Genomic DNA, 16,110 nt, shown 5'->3' with positions numbered 1-16,110 from the left:
TACGTGTAAAGCCACAGGAGGTTTTGTTGTTACTTTATATATGCTGTATTTTGTTGTTTCTAAACAACAATTCAGAAACATACATTGGCACTTAATGTTTTTAATTGTTGATATGTAAAGCAAATTGTATTAATAGAACTTCAATTCCCAGAAAGTATTTCGTGACAGCAGGGCGATCGAGATCATTTTGTTGTGACAGCGAGCAGCTGAGTTGTGCAGAGGTCAGTTGAGAAGGCCACAGCTTTTGGTTTCATTGTTTTATAAAAACTACATGATTTGAACACGAAAATCGCCCAGTCAACTTTCTTCTCTCTAGCTAGAGAGGCTAGCTGTAGTTAGCATCCGTGTCAAGGTAAACTGCAGAGAATGGTTTCCTGTGTGAAGTTACAAAATAAAATCCAGATCAAAGTATAACCTTGTTGTTGCCTTAGAGGTTACATGATTTGTCTGTTAAACACAAACTATTATGTCATTAGATATTTTGTTCCCCAGGACTGACCTGGGGAAAACTGTTTTTTAGTGTTAGTGCTGCAAACTCCTGGAACATTTTACAACAGGACCTGAATTTGAGCACTTCTATCCCTTATGGACACTTTAGAAATATTATTTTAACCGCCCAACACCTGACTGTAACTGTTTTATTTGATTTTAATTGCCGACTTATCACTGTAGTAATTTCAAGCTTTTAAAATTATTTTACTGTATATATTTTATTGTTATTATTGCTCTTTTATTGATTTTATTTTCTGTAGTAGCTTTATCTTATTTCTCGTTGTTTATCATTTATGTATGTTTTCTCGGCATCATTGTAAATGAGGGTCGCCCTCAACTTAAACAAAGGTTGATGATGATTTTAACACGCTTGTATTTCGACAGTAAGTTAATTCACAGCTGTAATATAAACTTAGGGGTTACATGCGGAGCTAAAAATAAAAAATAAAAATAACCAGCGATATGTATTCAGTTTGAAATAAAATATACACACACTAAAAATCTCATTAATGTGAGATATAGATTTATTAGTTAAAAAAGGGTTCCAAAAATGAGACTTGCGGTTTTATTTTGAAAAGCGTAGGCAGGAAGCAGCTGGTGTGACGTGTGACTTGATAAGAGTAGGTTTACATGGGGAGTTAATACCTGGGGCTGCCCGGGATTGTTCACAACAACAGAGGAAGCCGCTCGAGCTCAGTGACCAAATAAAACAAAGTCGCGATTTTTTTTTTTGTATCCTGTTTGAAACCACGCTAACGGAAACTAACGTCACCACGTCGCTTCACCGATCGCTGTTGTTTTGTTACCGAGCTAGTAGCTTTGTCACGGCTGTGGTAGGTCCGCTCTGTATATTTAAACATATCCTAGTGGAATATGGCTCAGCATGGACATCATGTAGCCAGTTCCCAAAAAGCACTGATGTTAGAGATGAAAAGTCTCCAGGACGAGCCGGTCGAAGGGTTCAAAATAACTTTGGTGGACGAGTCGGACATGTACAACTGGGAAGTGGCGATATTCGGACCCCCGAATACACACTACGAGGGGGGTTATTTTAAGGTAAGTAGCTAATGTTAGCAAGCAGTCGATCTATTGTTCTGTAGCCGGTAGATTAAAGCCCACATTTGTGTAATTTACTCCTAGAGGACAGTCCAACATTTAACATTAGCCTCCAACAGCAGGTCTCAGTTATTCATGTTAACTTAGCCTCCTTGTTTAACGCTGCTGTGTTAAATAATAATAAAAAAAAAAAAGGTCTTTGTTCAACTTTAAACTAACTCAACTCATTAAGTGTTAGTTCATTGTGTTGTTGCCAGCTAGTAGCCACCTGTACTTATGTTTGTTTGTTTTTGTTAATTTGTTAAAATGGAGCTCCATTGGGCTCCCTCATAATGTCCAGGATCACGTCTGACAGAGTTGTTCTTTTTGTCCTAACAAAGGTTTTTTCTTTTTTTTTTTTAGCTCCACTCAAGCTCTTACCTTTATAGTGATTAGCAAAACTCTTCAGCTATTGCTAACTAGTTCAATCAATTACAATAGCTTGAAGTTGAATACTCTTTTTTCTTTTTTTGGTTTCATATTCAAATTCACTTAAGTCAGCCAATCCTTAATGCATGGTTACCTTTCTTGTGAAATAAAGACAGCCCCAGTCTTCCTTTATTCTAATTTCTTTTATTTTTTATTTTAACTCGTGGTAACAGATGGACCTTTTAAATGTTTTTCTAGCACACTTCCTCCCTTGAGAGTGAAGATGTGTTGGTTTCTTCAGATGTGTAGTTCCTGTTTTTGACTTTGTTATTGACAAAGAGGGTTGGCAGTCTCCACCAAGTTAGAAAACTACTGAAATATCTCTGTTGACACAAACCTAAGGCTGTTTTGAACTTTTTTTAAGAAATGACAGCCCTACATTTATTTCCGTGGCATCATGACATTGATCCCTGTTCTGTCAACTATTTGTTGTTTGCTCAAGTTTTGGCCTTGAAGTTTCAGCTACAGTACCTGATTTCCATATTCACCTGGAGTCTCACTTCAAAGCTAAATTCTGTTTTAAATTTAGAGTAGGCCTACATTTGTGCCATAGCAGTATGCCTTTTTTGTTTTTTTAGTCTCAAATCTAACTAAGGGAGTGAAAATCCACAATAGATATTGCAGGACACTCAAGGGAAGTCAGGTTTTCTATTGATGTATTATTTGGTCTGCAAATATTAATATTCTTCAAACTTGACCTACATTTAAATACATTTTACATCAAACATAAAAATGAATTTCAATGGAAAAGATTTACATTTATTTTAAGGCAAAACAAAATAAATCAACATATATTTTGTAAATAATGTCCTTGAGAAGGTGTTGCTTTTTTGTAGCGTTAAGTTCGGCATTAGCCAAAGTGTTGTTATTGGAGGTAGCTTGTTGTATATCAGTAGAGGCTCAGTTTGTTGTCAGAAAATCTCAGATATTCCAACACATATCTCTTCTGTGCTACTTTGCTTTGTGAATCCTGTTCTTGAGAAAGCATGCTCAGTTTTTTTTTTTTTTTTTGCCTCTGGTCTTTTTCAAGCCTGTGAACACAAGCAGAGGGCCTCAACCAGGCTACCAGACAGTGTTCAGGCAGTGTGTCTGTGTGGGTGCTCTGCTGCGTTCAGGATTCCTTTGTCGGGCTAGGAATGCACAGCCTGCCTGTGAAATCTACCACATGGTTGTGACTCATTGTTCTGTTCTGGGTTTCCATCCAACCAGTTTGCCTTATTAAAAAAAAAAAAAGGTAAAAAATACCCACCCTTTCCTGACCAGGTAACCCAAAAAAACACATAGTTGTGACATGCTGCTGCCACCTGCTCCTGCCACCTGCTCCGTCAAAACAGGGAAGGTCATGATGTCTCATGAAACCAGGCTGAGTCAGGTATTTATTTCTCATGGGTGTTGCTCCCCAAGAGTCACACCATGACGAATAAGTCATGACTGCTGACACACAGTGGACAGAGACATATTGAAACGTCATTCAAACATCGTTACATTTCTTTCAAAGTCTGTGGATTAGTACTCATACTCTTACTTCTATCATAATGTACTGATCGTTGTCCTGGAGGGTTCACAATAGTCAATCCACTGTTTCTGAGACATTTCAAAACTTGCGGTTCTTTGTTTTGAGCCTTCCGCTCCGTCATGTGAAGTATCACTGCAGGCAATGAGTGCCTGATGATCACAGAGAGAGAGAGAGAGAGAGAGAGAGAGAGAGAGAGAGAGAGAGAGTACACATGTAGTCTGAATGTTGATACAGTGATGATCTAACAATTATTTTCATAGTTGATGCAGTTCTTGCTTAACTAATACAGTTTTTTGTCCATCAAAAGGTCAATCACTGTTTCCCAAAGCCCAAGAGGACTCTTGTTTTGACCATAAACTACAGATAATTAGGTTCATGTCAGAGGGCATCAAGAAAAGCAGAAAAAAAAGTTAGTTTAATTTCTGTTTGGAGAAAAAAAAACAACTCAGACCAATGAATTAATATTTAAAGACTAATCCATTCATCCTTAATGCTCTAAAAATGTCTGATTTATGTTGTCAAATTCAGTGATAATGTGAGGCTTGAACATGAAAACATTGTAATGGACACACTAAAAGTATAAAACAAAAGCTATAGAAAGATTGTCAATTACATCCTTTATTGTCTCAGTTCATTTTTCGCTCTCTCTTGAAGATCTCAGTCTTCTTTACTTGTGGTACCTTGACCTTGAGTAAGTCTCATCAAACCAAAAAGTATGACGATTATGTTTTGTGAAAGAATACAATCACACCGCTTCTCTTTTCACTACAACCTTAAAAAGGTAGTTGCTGTATTCAATGTAAGAGCTAATAATATTGAACAAAGTAATCACAGTCCCCTGCTTTTTTTTCATTTTGGGATGTTCCAGCCTCTCAAAAATGCTGAAATTTTCTGAGGGGTGCTTGGTTTTGAATTTGGCCCTCCAGCCACTCTTAAGGTTTGTATCTAACAATTTAAATGTGCTCGCAGTTTTCTCATGTAATATAGTTATCTACATTGACATTTCTGAAGGAAGTAGTATTCGTTGAAAGTGTTTTGGGTCACTGCATTAGTTCGCATAACCCATCTTAAACTGTTATTTTCACTTCCCAAGAACTCCCTTCTCAAGCTTTAAGTAATTACTGTACTTTCCAAGAGGCCCCCTCTTGGAAAGGATCAACCAGTAGGCTTTATCTCACATGGCACAGAAGTACAGCATAATTAAACCTCTGGTATAGTTTTGCTCATAAGATTTTCAGCTTTGGGTAAAGTCTTGTATTTTTTTTAATCAAAGTTTGAATAGATAATGGAAGGAACATTGCTATAGCATCCATATGTGAAAGTAACATTTAGCACAACCCCCCCCCCCCCACCATGTTTTCTCAGCTCTGCATTTTTCTTGCTTACGAGGCTAACAAATCCACGAGGATGTACATAGAAACTTAACAACAAAGTACCACATCACTTTTTCCGGTGACACCAGAGTCTTGTTTGCTCACACTAAGCAGCGTTGACCTCTTCCTGCTCCATTCTGTGTCATGCAACAGAATGGCAGAAAAATGTGCTGCGCTCTTTCTCTACAACGTGACGGCATGTGGATGTTCTTCATAGAGAAGTTTGTGGTCTTGGTTTGCAACAGGAACTATTTTCTGTTTGTATTGACAGAGCTGCGCCTGCATATATAGTACACTGCACAGATCCTGAGATGTGGGGAAAAGGAAGGAGAGCCGTGTTTAAATTGCTGCTGTGGCAGCTATAACTGTCATTTCTGTTGCATGTAATTATACTATAAATTGGATCTTTGCAGCTGAAAATATTCTGAGAAACAACACATCTTTCAAATCTCAATTATGTGATTTTCCCAGAGTGGCTCACTTAACCCTGACAGACCTTTTCTTCACAGCAACCATGATTTAAAAAGAAAAGAGGGGTGTTGACTTTTGGTTTTGGCCCGGGCTTGTCTGTCTGTCTAGTTCTGTTGAGCAGCTGACTCTGTGTTTTGTGCCTTCCTTCCTTTCTTTCTTCCTTCCTCGGCAGTGGAGGGGAGAAGGGTACAGCAGGCTAGAGGACCCAACCCAGCTGCAGAGGGGCTTGACAGGGGCCGGGTCTGGTTAAGCTGCTGGAGTCATGTTTCTCCGCCTCTGGCTGTGTCACAGAGAAATGAGAGCAGGGCAGAGGAAAGAAGCACAGAAACAGATCAAGAGCAGGCAGAAGCCTTCCCTCATGCAGTGGTGCCTCTTTGAAAGGAGAGCCTGCAGTTAATATAAGTGAGCGTGAGGCCCCTGTATACGTGTATAACTGTCCCCTGAAGCTCTGGCCATGTGTTCTTTTTTTCTTCCTGTATGGGCCATCAACATGATAATTGTACTTCAGAATAATAGCTCTGCAGGCTGCATGGTTGATACTTCCTTGTGTTGTGATTAACTTTTGATTAGATTGTAGCACATTTTAAGATTTTATCTTTTACTTTGTCGCCCTCATCAACACCCTCCTCCTTAGTTCAGTTAACGAGGCAAGGGGTTCCTGTTGAACGCGTGTGTGTGTGTGTGTGTGTGTGTGTGTGTGTGTGTGTGTGTGTGTGTGTGTGTGTGTGTGTGTGTGTGTGTGTGTGTGTGTGTGTGTGTGTGTGTGTGTGTGTGTGTGTGTGTGTGTGTGTGTGTGTGTGTGTGTGTGTGTGTGTGTGTGTGTGTGTGTGTGTGTGTGTGTGTGTGTGTGTGTGTGTGTGTGTGTGTGTGTGTGTGTGTGTGTGTGTGTGTGTGTGTGTGTGTGTGGGGGGTCTGGAGAGAAGGTAAAGAGGTGCTCAGGGAGAACAGGATGATTTGTTCTGTTCAGGGTCTTCACATTGACCTGGTTTACTTCGCCCTGCTGTCATCTACCAGCGGGTGGGCGTGTTCACACTCATTCCTGTTCTCTCTTTAAGGCAGATTGTTAGCTCACAAGCCGAGAAAGATTTTCAAGAAACATTTTTATTCTATATTCTCTGTAACAGGCCTGCCGCCTTTTTTTTTTTTTTTTCCATGATGGAAATCTGGCTGCACTTCATGTCTAACAGCCCTCAAATGAGCCGCCCAGAGTGAATCACCTTTTGACCGTGGATGCAGTTAATTCTGTGCTCAATCCAATTATGAAGCATGACATGCAAGTCAGCAGTAAGATGTTTCGACAACTGTGCTGAGGCTATCAGCACTTAGCGAGGGAAAAGATGTTTTATCTGAAGTAAGGCGTCTTTTCTTACTAAGAGGGCTAATATGTGAGTAAGGACAGGAATAGAGATCTATTCAGCCATGCTCCAAACATGAGGAGAAGCTCTGGCTACTCAAAGGGGAAAAAAAAGCTAATATTGACTTTATAAGAGCTTGCTGCATCCTCCTCCCAGCGTGTTTCTCCTCTGCTGTCAGTTCGTTGCTGATGAGATGGGAGAAGAGCTCCCTGCTTCTGCAGAGCAAACAAACAAACTAAGCAGCCTGTCTTTGTTTAGTCCAGCTCCGTCACACTTCTCTACCCCCATCCACTCTTCCTCCCTCCATCAATCTAGGGTTCAGTGTCACCTGTGTGGGCAGGTCAACAACACTTTCCACCCCCCCCCCCCCCCCCCCCCCCCACACTTCAGCTTCCAGGGTAAACTCACATCTTCTGGTCTGGCGAAAGGCTTTGTTACTGCTAAACCCACATGCAGCATTCATCTTTCCATTGTTCTCCATCCTCCTGACTTTAAACATTTTATTTTGATGCATCATTGAGCTCCAAATGCAACTGTATCCATCGCTCGTGTTACCATACAGTTGGTGGCATTGTGATTTAAAGCCTCCTGGTAAGCTGTATTGTGAAATCATGCTCTTACCTTCTTACAGGGATCAGTGTTCATGCTTACCCTTAATGCATATCCCCACATCCCTGCTTTACTTGTAAAGGGCTTGCATTCCCAGGATTGTGATGAATGACGCCATAGAATGAGAAATGTTGATGCATAGGTCTCCCCTTTTTAAAAAAAAAATTCAATTATTAAAAAAGCAATTCTAAGAAGTTGGCAATATTTTACTGCTTCAATTGAAGACTGTGGTTGTTCCAGTTGGCATTCGAAGGCTATGTTTCCTTTGATTGTGTGAATGTGTGTGTATAAACAGTTCTTGGTTATGTTGGTGTTTGCCTGTGAATGAAAGATGTCTTCTTAGAAGTCACAGGCTGTTGTAAGAACTGTTCCACACATTGTTTTATTGGGTACTTGAAAAACTAACATAAATCACTTTTCACACTGGAGGTGTTGGCGTGTCTTTCAGTCGAAAAACCGTCTAGTCATCTTCTTCTTTTTTTTTTTACAACATCTTCCCTGTTGAATCAGACCACATATTTTCTGAATTGGTTTGTTTAAAAAACGCCCCCACTGCCATGTGCTGTAGTTGTCTGCTCACCTTATTGGGGTCAACAAAGAGGTGGGCATAACATAGTAAATGAAAACCAATATTTGACAGTCAAGACTTTTCCCAAATCTAACAAATCAGATTATTTTTCTGCCTCGTTCAGAGCAAGTGGGCAGATATTATCTTGATGTTTATTGTTTGTGAAGACAAACCGAGCTCTCACTGTTGCTGCCTCCCCACCTCTTTCTCCTAGCTGGCTGCTATGTGTCGCACTCTTGCCAGCTTGTAATGTGTGCAATGTTGGCGTGAACCCTGCACTCTGAAGGGCTGCCAGCTCTCTGACAGGGTCACTCGGACCCTGGGATTTTGTGTGTTTTTTCCTGCAAGCTGCATTCTCCCAGGACTGTGTCAGTGTTTCCTGTCCAGTCTGGTGACGGCAGCTTCAGCCCTTTTCTAGTTGTGAAACCAGCAGCAGTTAAAACACCTAATACGATGAGTGTTGCTCTTGTACTGTAGTTGAGGACATTACTTACACACACAAACCAGATGTTGAAGTGCACTTCTAGCAGACTTGTTGACGAAAGCAAATTTGTTGACTGTAACTTCCTGTAGCATTTATACGCAGCATGTGTCTACTATGTGCAGCCTGTTGTTAATGCTACACTGCAAGCAAAAGGGGGTTAAGATGCTAATATGGAGCAGAGTTATTATATGGAGCAAAACCCCCTTTATTCTAAGGGACATCCCCCCACTCCAACTGCACCTCCTCCCTGCTCTCATACAACCAATCTCCCCCCCCGCCCCCTCTGCCTCCTGCTTTTCTGTGGCGAGGACCAGCTGACCATGCCGAATCAGCAAATGTGTGCGAGTGTGTATGTGTGTGTATGACAGGGGGGGGATCAGCATAAGGTCTCATGCTGTGAGTGATGTGCGTGTGTATAATCAGTGTAGTCGGTGTGTGTGTGTGTGTGTGTGTGTGTGTGTCCCATCCCTCCCATAGCACTCCTTCTGGAACAGGAGGAGGGGTCCTCCACACATAGCAGGATTTATACAGTTTGTGTGAGTGCGGGAGGGTGTGGTTTCAGTTTGAGTTGATATAATAGCAGAGCAGGGGTGTGAGTAGTGGATTGTCTTGGGTTGCAGTGACAGCTGGAGCAGACAAACCCCCACAATGTCTTATAAGCAGCAGCTCCCCTCACCCATCGGTGTTTCTCTAAAGCTCCACACACTGAGCAGCTGAATGCACTGCAAGGTCTCCTTCCCTCCACGCGATATTACATTACACTGTCATTTGCTCCTCCATGCTCAGCCACCTCAGAAGAGTTTGCCATGACTCTACAGCGGCTATTTTTAGGTGTCTTTCAGTCCCCATTGAAGCTGACCAGCATGATTATATGGATCTTGATACAGCAGCCACGTGTTGACAACAGTGCTGCAAACTTGTAGAAAAACATGCAAAATGATGCTTATAGCTGCCTAGTAGCTGTCCCTGTGTGTGTGCCTGTGTGTGTGCGCCTGTGTGTGTCCCTGTGTGTATCCTCTGTGTGTGTGCCTGTGTGTGTGCCTGTGTGTGTGCGCCTGTGTGTGCGCCTGTGTGTGTCCCTGTGTGTGTCCTCTGTGTGTGTCCTCTGTGTGTGTCCTCTGTGTGTGTGCCTGTGTGTGTCCCTGTGTGTGTCCCTGTGTGTGTCCCTGTGTGTGTCCCTGTGTGTGTCCTCTGTGTGTGTGCCTGTGTGTATCCTCTGTGTGTGTAGCTTCTGTGGCATTGTACAGACATGCATGTCTGGATTCAGTTACCCTTGGGAGACTGTGTCAACCAGCAGAGTAGTTTTTAGCCAAATTATGTGTGGCTAAGTTTTCTTTTAGCATTCAACACTACTAAGGGGCTACAACTTTGTGCGTCACACTAACTATAGCTACTACAACCACACCTTTTAGTGTGCCTCTTTGCACGTAAGAGACAGCAACGCTTTGCGAACAGTTTCTCCAATCAGTCATAGCTTTGAGGGAAGAAGTCATGACTTGTCTGTTGGGAATGGAGAAGTGTGAATGAACTGCCTGCTGCTCACGTTGCTGATATATGTCTCCTCTTGCTCTGCAGGCTCGCATCAAGTTCCCAGTCGACTACCCATACTCTCCACCTGCTTTCCGCTTCCTCACCAAAATGTGGCACCCCAACATTTATGAGGTAACTATGTTTGTATCAATGCTTGGACACAACTTAAAGCAGTGCCAAATAGTTGTTGTTTATAAAGTGTGCTGCTATTAGAAGGGGAAACACTAGATCTTTGTGATATGGCTACATGATTTATAATGTATGGACACTTTAGAACCAACTGATAAAGATTAATCCTACTATTTGAATCATTTAACTAGTTACAAATCAACTGTGTTTTGACATGGTGTGTTCACTTGTGTCCCCAGAACGGAGATGTTTGCATCTCGATTCTGCACCCTCCAGTGGATGACCCACAGAGTGGGGAGTTGCCTTCAGAGAGGTGGAACCCCACACAGAACGTCAGGTAACCAACACTGTGTTTCTAAGTTCATGTCAGGTTATTTTTTTCATGAACAACACGCACAAAATGACAAGCTGCATTACTGTGTCAAGAGGCTAACAGAGGCACCCTTCAATTGAAGAAGCTACCAGACAGCTTCACTCTTTCCAGTCATTGATCTTGATGTCAAACTGTAAATTTGTGATTTTATTTTTTCTTCAAATCATTATTTAAATTTTTACACTGTCTCAACCAAAAACATTGCCCTTTGCCGTCTTAACTGGTCAATTGGGCTTATTTCTAGTAGCTTTGCACCTTAGCATGATAATAACTAAGCTACCCTTCTTTTACTGCTCACGTTTACTCCTTAGCCTAATTGTTCGTTTGGTAATTACAGACTAAATGTTTCTTGTAACAGTCTATATATTTGTTGCAAATCTGTAATTATATGTAATTTGTTGAAGTAATAGTAGCATAGTTAGATTTACTAGCAGCTGTTTGCCACTTGATGGGTGGCACACAAAGACTAGAAACTGCTGCTCTTACCTTCCTGTAATGTTTTCTAAAGTATGTGTGCACTCATTTTTCTGAGGGCATTAGCTGTTCTTGAACATCCGTGTTATAGATGAGGAGAGGGACCAATTTATTCCTCTAGATAATGTTTTTTTTTTTTTTTAATCTGTAATACCAGAGTCAAAACTGATTAACCTTTAAGTCACATAATATTTCCAACTAGAGTTTATCACTCTTTTTATTTTGATGTCAGATTTTATCGTATCCTTGAGTAGCAGTCATTATACACCCAAACATGATGTTTTATTCATCTTGCTTTAATTCATTTAATCACTCAACACAGATGTATTTATTGAACACCTGCTGTTTTCAATTGCTTCTCCCACTATGTGTGTCCACGGTGTTTTCTTTCATGCATTATGTACTGACACAATCTCTCACAGCTGGATATTACTGTAAGGATCCCCCTGTAGCCCTGAACTGCTGCTGATCACTAAAGAAAAATCCAAAACAGTCTCAACATTTAGTCTGTAAACAGAGAGTCAGTGCAACTAGTTGCTTCCCCTCAGTCATTTAAGTATGAACATTGTATAACACTATTGTCCGTATTTATGAGTGTCTTTTGGAGAGACAAATAGACTTTTCCCTTTCTCTCTCTCTCTTTCTTTCTATCTCTGTACAACTCTTTGTTCCTGCGCTTTCAATTTGTCTGTTCTCAACTTACCTCCGTCTTCCATTCCACTCCTCGCTCTTCCTCTTTTTCCATCTCCTCCTTCTCATGTATTCTAATGTCTCTATGCTTTCTCAGGACCATCCTGCTCAGTGTGATCTCCCTCCTGAACGAGCCCAACACCTTCTCCCCGGCCAATGTGGACGCCTCGGTTATGTACCGCAAGTGGAGGGACAGCAAGGGCAAGGACAGAGAATACATCGAGATCATCAGGTAGACAGGAGAAAACTTCACACCCACAAATACAGCAGCTCCCCTTACACCTCACATGTGAACTGGCTGGTGTAGTAGGTGCAAACAGTACAAGCACTAAAGCTTTGTGGCCTCTTCTGACTGTTTTCTGTCCTCTATCTGCTCCATGTCCCCCTCGCAGGAAGCAGGTGCTTGCTACCAAAGCTGACGCAGATCGGGACGGCGTCAAGGTTCCCATCACGCTGGACGAGTACTGCGTCCGCACCCAAGTCCCGCCCACAGACGACGGCTCCAATCTTTTATACGATGACTACTATGATGATGAGGAACTGGATGATGATGATGACGAGGAGGATAACGAGGACTGTTGCTATGACGAGGACGACTCAGGCACAGAAGACTCCTGACCTTGCCTGCCTGTCTGTGATGCCCCCCAACTCCCCCCATCCTCCTTCTCTTTTTATGAACTGAAGTTTATTCCCCTTTTCCTCCTCAGTTCCACCTTAGCACTGTCCCCCTGTCCACCTTCTGCCACAGGGGCAGTCACAGTATGCACACTAAAACCTGATGCATCCAAGAAAGAAAGCTACAGAGTCTTTTGTTTGTTTCTTAAATGTTTATTTTTTTAATTTCTTGTCCGCGTAGAGGTTACACACACAGGAGCACAACTTGTTTAACTGCTGACTTGTTTGAATTTCTAAAACCTTATTCTTCCGTAAACATTGAGCTGAACAAGCCAATCTGATGGCCGAGTCGCGCCTTGTCTGGACTTCAACATCAGCAGAGTGGGATGTAACGTCCCAGGTCAGATCAGATCAGAGTCAAACAAGTAGAGAGCATTTGCAAAGCAGTAGAGTTGCCGTGTAGTTTGTGTTTTTTTTTTTTTAAAAAGCATCACTTCTCTGAGCCATGTGTGTGACTTCTGGTTAGCAGGCTAAGTTGAAGCTCTGCAAACCCTCCACCTTTTATCCTTTGAGCCTTTAGGGGCTTGTGCTGCTCCAGGGAACAGGGAAGTTATCCATTTCAGAAAAAGCTGTTCACATTCCCTTGTGCCTTCCCTCTCTCCCTGATATATCACAGATCTGAATGACTGGTGGGACAGACTGTGCACATGGCGGGAGATATTTCAGGCTCACATGGTCCCAGGTGGGGGTACCGTGCAAACTGCGCCCTACTGATGGAATAAGTTTCAAGTTATTTATAGCAGCACCTGTCAGATTTGTTGGGGAGGTGGTTGGAGCGAGAAAGGTGAGATCCAACAGCTGAACTAAAGAATGGAATACAGATCAGAAACCCACAAATGTCCTCCACTGCCCGCCATGCAGCCTTCGTCATACAAGCACGTGCTACTCATGGCCTGGATGCATTAAGAAACAGCTAGCAGAGCCTGCTGTTCCTCATGAAATCCAATGTACTGTATCAACAAAAAAAACTATGCAGTCAGTGCTTGAGCCTACTTAATATGCAGTGCTTTAAACATGGCAGTAAAGCTGAGCCTTTCAACAGTTTGACCAGAACTCAAGCTTGAGTTTTCAAAGCCAGCGACGTTCCTGTGAGCACTTTGGACTGACTTTGTCCTCAGCTAGGGATAGATCTGTGGAGTTGTATCGGTCTTTTTTTTGCTTTCTGGTTGTTTTCTTTATTCTAACTCAGAGTAGCTCAAGTCCCCCAGAGCAGAAGAAAACAAGGTTGAGATTGTTCACTAGCCTCTGGGAAAGTTCGCCCCCTAGCAGTAGCTGTGTGTACACACATTTTAATTCCCCCTCTATGAAATGCTTGACTGGGTTGCAGCCATCTTGACTCTCACCTGTATAAATGAACCCTGTTACTTCAGAGTAGAAGAGGTAGCAGTGTGAGTGATTGAGACCTATGGGAATGGCCCACTGAAGGGGTGTTGTTTTCAGTGGATCCCATTTGAAAGGCTCTCTATATCACCATCCAGCAATATTTCTGTGTTAACCATGAATATTCGCTGATTGTTGATAAGATGTGCTACAAAGTGTTGAGAAGAATTGCATAAATGGGAAGGCATGGGGCTAGGGTTGACCTTGGAGCATGAACAGGAGACTATGGTTCTTAACTAGCATGCTGTTATGATGTGTTTGTGGTTTTAGAACTGCTATAAGGGTCGGGATTGTGTCCAAGGAGAAAGGTTCTCTTCTTAATTTTATCTAAACTGTTGCATTAAGGGCTGAGGGTTGTCCTTTTTTTTTTCCTTTTCTTTCTTATGCTTTGATATAACTTTTATTTCCAAATTGTGGTGTGAGCTAAATTGTTTTCTATCTTATTTGTATTAAGTGCTACCAATATTGATCTGATTGTGAAAACCCAGGATTGTTCATGAAAAATCAAATTTATCAAAAAAGTAGAAAATGTACACAGCACGCCATACAGTAATTTAGCCTTTCTAAAGCCCTTAATGCTCTTTAAAGATTAATCAATACCCACTAATTGACTGATATACATAATGCAGCCTATGAATGCCCCCCTCCCAATTTTTTTTTGATGTTTTAGGGTGACTGGGATTTGTTTTGTGTCATAGTAATGTTAAAAAAAAAAAAAAAAAAAAAAAAAAGTGTCTTTCCACCCCACTTGTTCCTCCTGTTTTCTGCGCTCTGATTGGTGGAAGCATCACTGAGAGGGAAACCCCCAGCAGAAAACTACAGAAAGCTACAAGAACCTCAGGAAAAAAATTAAACATCAACCAACAAACAAGCATCTTTTTTTTTTTTTTTTTTTTCCAGCAGAGTGAACCTTAACCCTGGGAGTCTCACTTTTCGGCATCAAAGGACTGTTTACAATCTCTACCTTAATATGCACATGTGGATATTTGACGATCACTTGATGTTTTTTTTTCTTCTTGTTTATATTTTCTTTTTTTTTTCTTATGGTTTGTAAATCTATTTAAAATCTGAAATAAAGATCTTTATTAGACATTGTCAGTACTTTACATAAGCTCGGAGGGTGAAGGATTGAATTAGAGAGTTTTGAAGGCCTCATTGGTTTCTGTGTTCTCTTGAAGACACTGGAACAGCCACAGTGATTGACATAATGAAACTCGGGGCTTTCTCTGAGAGGTAAGACGCGTGGCTTTTTCCTCATTTTGACTTGATGTTTTTTCCCCAACATTTAAGTGAAACTGTTCAGAGGAGAGTACATAAGATGTTTACGCACTAGTCACCCGGCTAGACTTAAGCGGGTGGTGGAGACTTTAAAGGATTTCCTGATGCTTTCATCGTTTACAACTAATAATCCAGCTAAATAGACCAACTAACTAAATAGACATGGTTTCTTTTTTCTTGTCTTCTGCTCTATTTTTCCCTCAAGGGAATGTCAAGTCTTATGGACACTTGGTAAGACATTTTTGTATATTTTTTTGCCATGCTCTGATAAAGCCTTATTGGTAAATTTGGCCCTGCTTTGCATGAAAATCTTCTCTACTTTTTCAACGTGCTGTGAACAAGATCAAAATTGTTCAAACTTATCAAAGAATAAACCTCATGTATTAACACACTGAAGAGGTCTGCATCAGAGCATTTTAAGAACAGTGGTGACTAAGTTTAACTCAGGCGGTTTCATTATAAGACTTAACACCTCTACTTTAGTGCCTGAGGTCTGCTGGTTTGAATGTTTCCTTATTGATCACATCATTATCTGAACCAGTGGTTCTCATCCTTTTTTAGTCATGACCACAAATAAAAAAAGCTTTGGTGTTCACACAGCAAGCATGCAGTCTGTGGGATGAAGCGCATTCAAGAACGGCCAGTGTTAATATTCACTGATACAGGCGCTGTAATATAAAAACGCTCCCCTCATCTTAATGCCTTAAAAGTCAGACACTCAGTGAGGACACTTTGTGCATCATTTTGTTTTGTTCAACATAAACCCTTTCACATTAATCCTCCCAGTTTACTATTACTCTCGGCAAATTATTTAACTGCAACCAATAACACATGAAAGTATAACCGAATTCATTTTTTCTAATTGGAAAAATCCAATAACCATGTTTTTAGATGACTTATTCATCACATATTTTTACAGTCTATGGATGGAACAGGTTATATTGTGTTGCATCATGTAACATTAGAGCTGACACATCTTGCTGAAAGCATCTTTACTGATACCAGAACACTCAAATCATCCTTTTAACAAGCCTAATATCATCCAGGTTTGTTTTCTGTGGAGAAAAGTAACTTGAATTATTTTGCATGGTAATAAATATTCTTTAAAAATGATTGCTCTTATCCCTGAAACCTTCTCTCCAAAATGTTTCCTTTCTTTGTGCAGCTTCACTGGAGAAGAACGAGGTGC

The 16,110-nt window shown here is 41.2% G+C and overlaps 1 protein-coding gene across 1 annotated transcript; it reads left to right on the top strand.

Moving 5' to 3' along the window:
• The first annotated feature begins 1,116 nt into the window (after positions 1–1,116).
• On the top strand, positions 1,117–14,733 carry cdc34a (cell division cycle 34 homolog (S. cerevisiae) a). The gene is made up of 5 exons (XM_020639002.3): positions 1,117–1,548; positions 9,968–10,054; positions 10,291–10,388; positions 11,686–11,820; positions 11,981–14,733. The coding sequence occupies exons 1-5, from the start codon at positions 1,366–1,368 to the stop codon at positions 12,204–12,206; spliced, it is 729 nt and encodes a 242-aa protein (XP_020494658.1). The 5' UTR covers positions 1,117–1,365; the 3' UTR covers positions 12,207–14,733.
• The last annotated feature ends 1,377 nt before the right edge of the window (positions 14,734–16,110 follow it).

This window comes from Labrus bergylta, chromosome 6 (assembly GCF_963930695.1).
Source record: "Labrus bergylta chromosome 6, fLabBer1.1, whole genome shotgun sequence".
Lineage (NCBI taxonomy): Eukaryota > Metazoa > Chordata > Actinopteri > Labriformes > Labridae > Labrus > Labrus bergylta.
Note: the sequence above shows the minus strand (reverse complement) of the source record. Positions and strands in the feature narration are given on the sequence as shown.

Coding starts and splice junctions, on each gene's coding strand:
- cdc34a (XM_020639002.3), top strand. CDS start 1,366: ATGGCTCAGCATGGACATCATGTAGCCAGTTCCCAAAAAGCACTGATG. Junction 1,549..9,967: donor ACGAGGGGGGTTATTTTAAG/GTAAGTAGCTAA, acceptor CTTGCTCTGCAG/GCTCGCATCAAGTTCCCAGT. Junction 11,821..11,980: donor GAATACATCGAGATCATCAG/GTAGACAGGAGA, acceptor TCCCCCTCGCAG/GAAGCAGGTGCTTGCTACCA.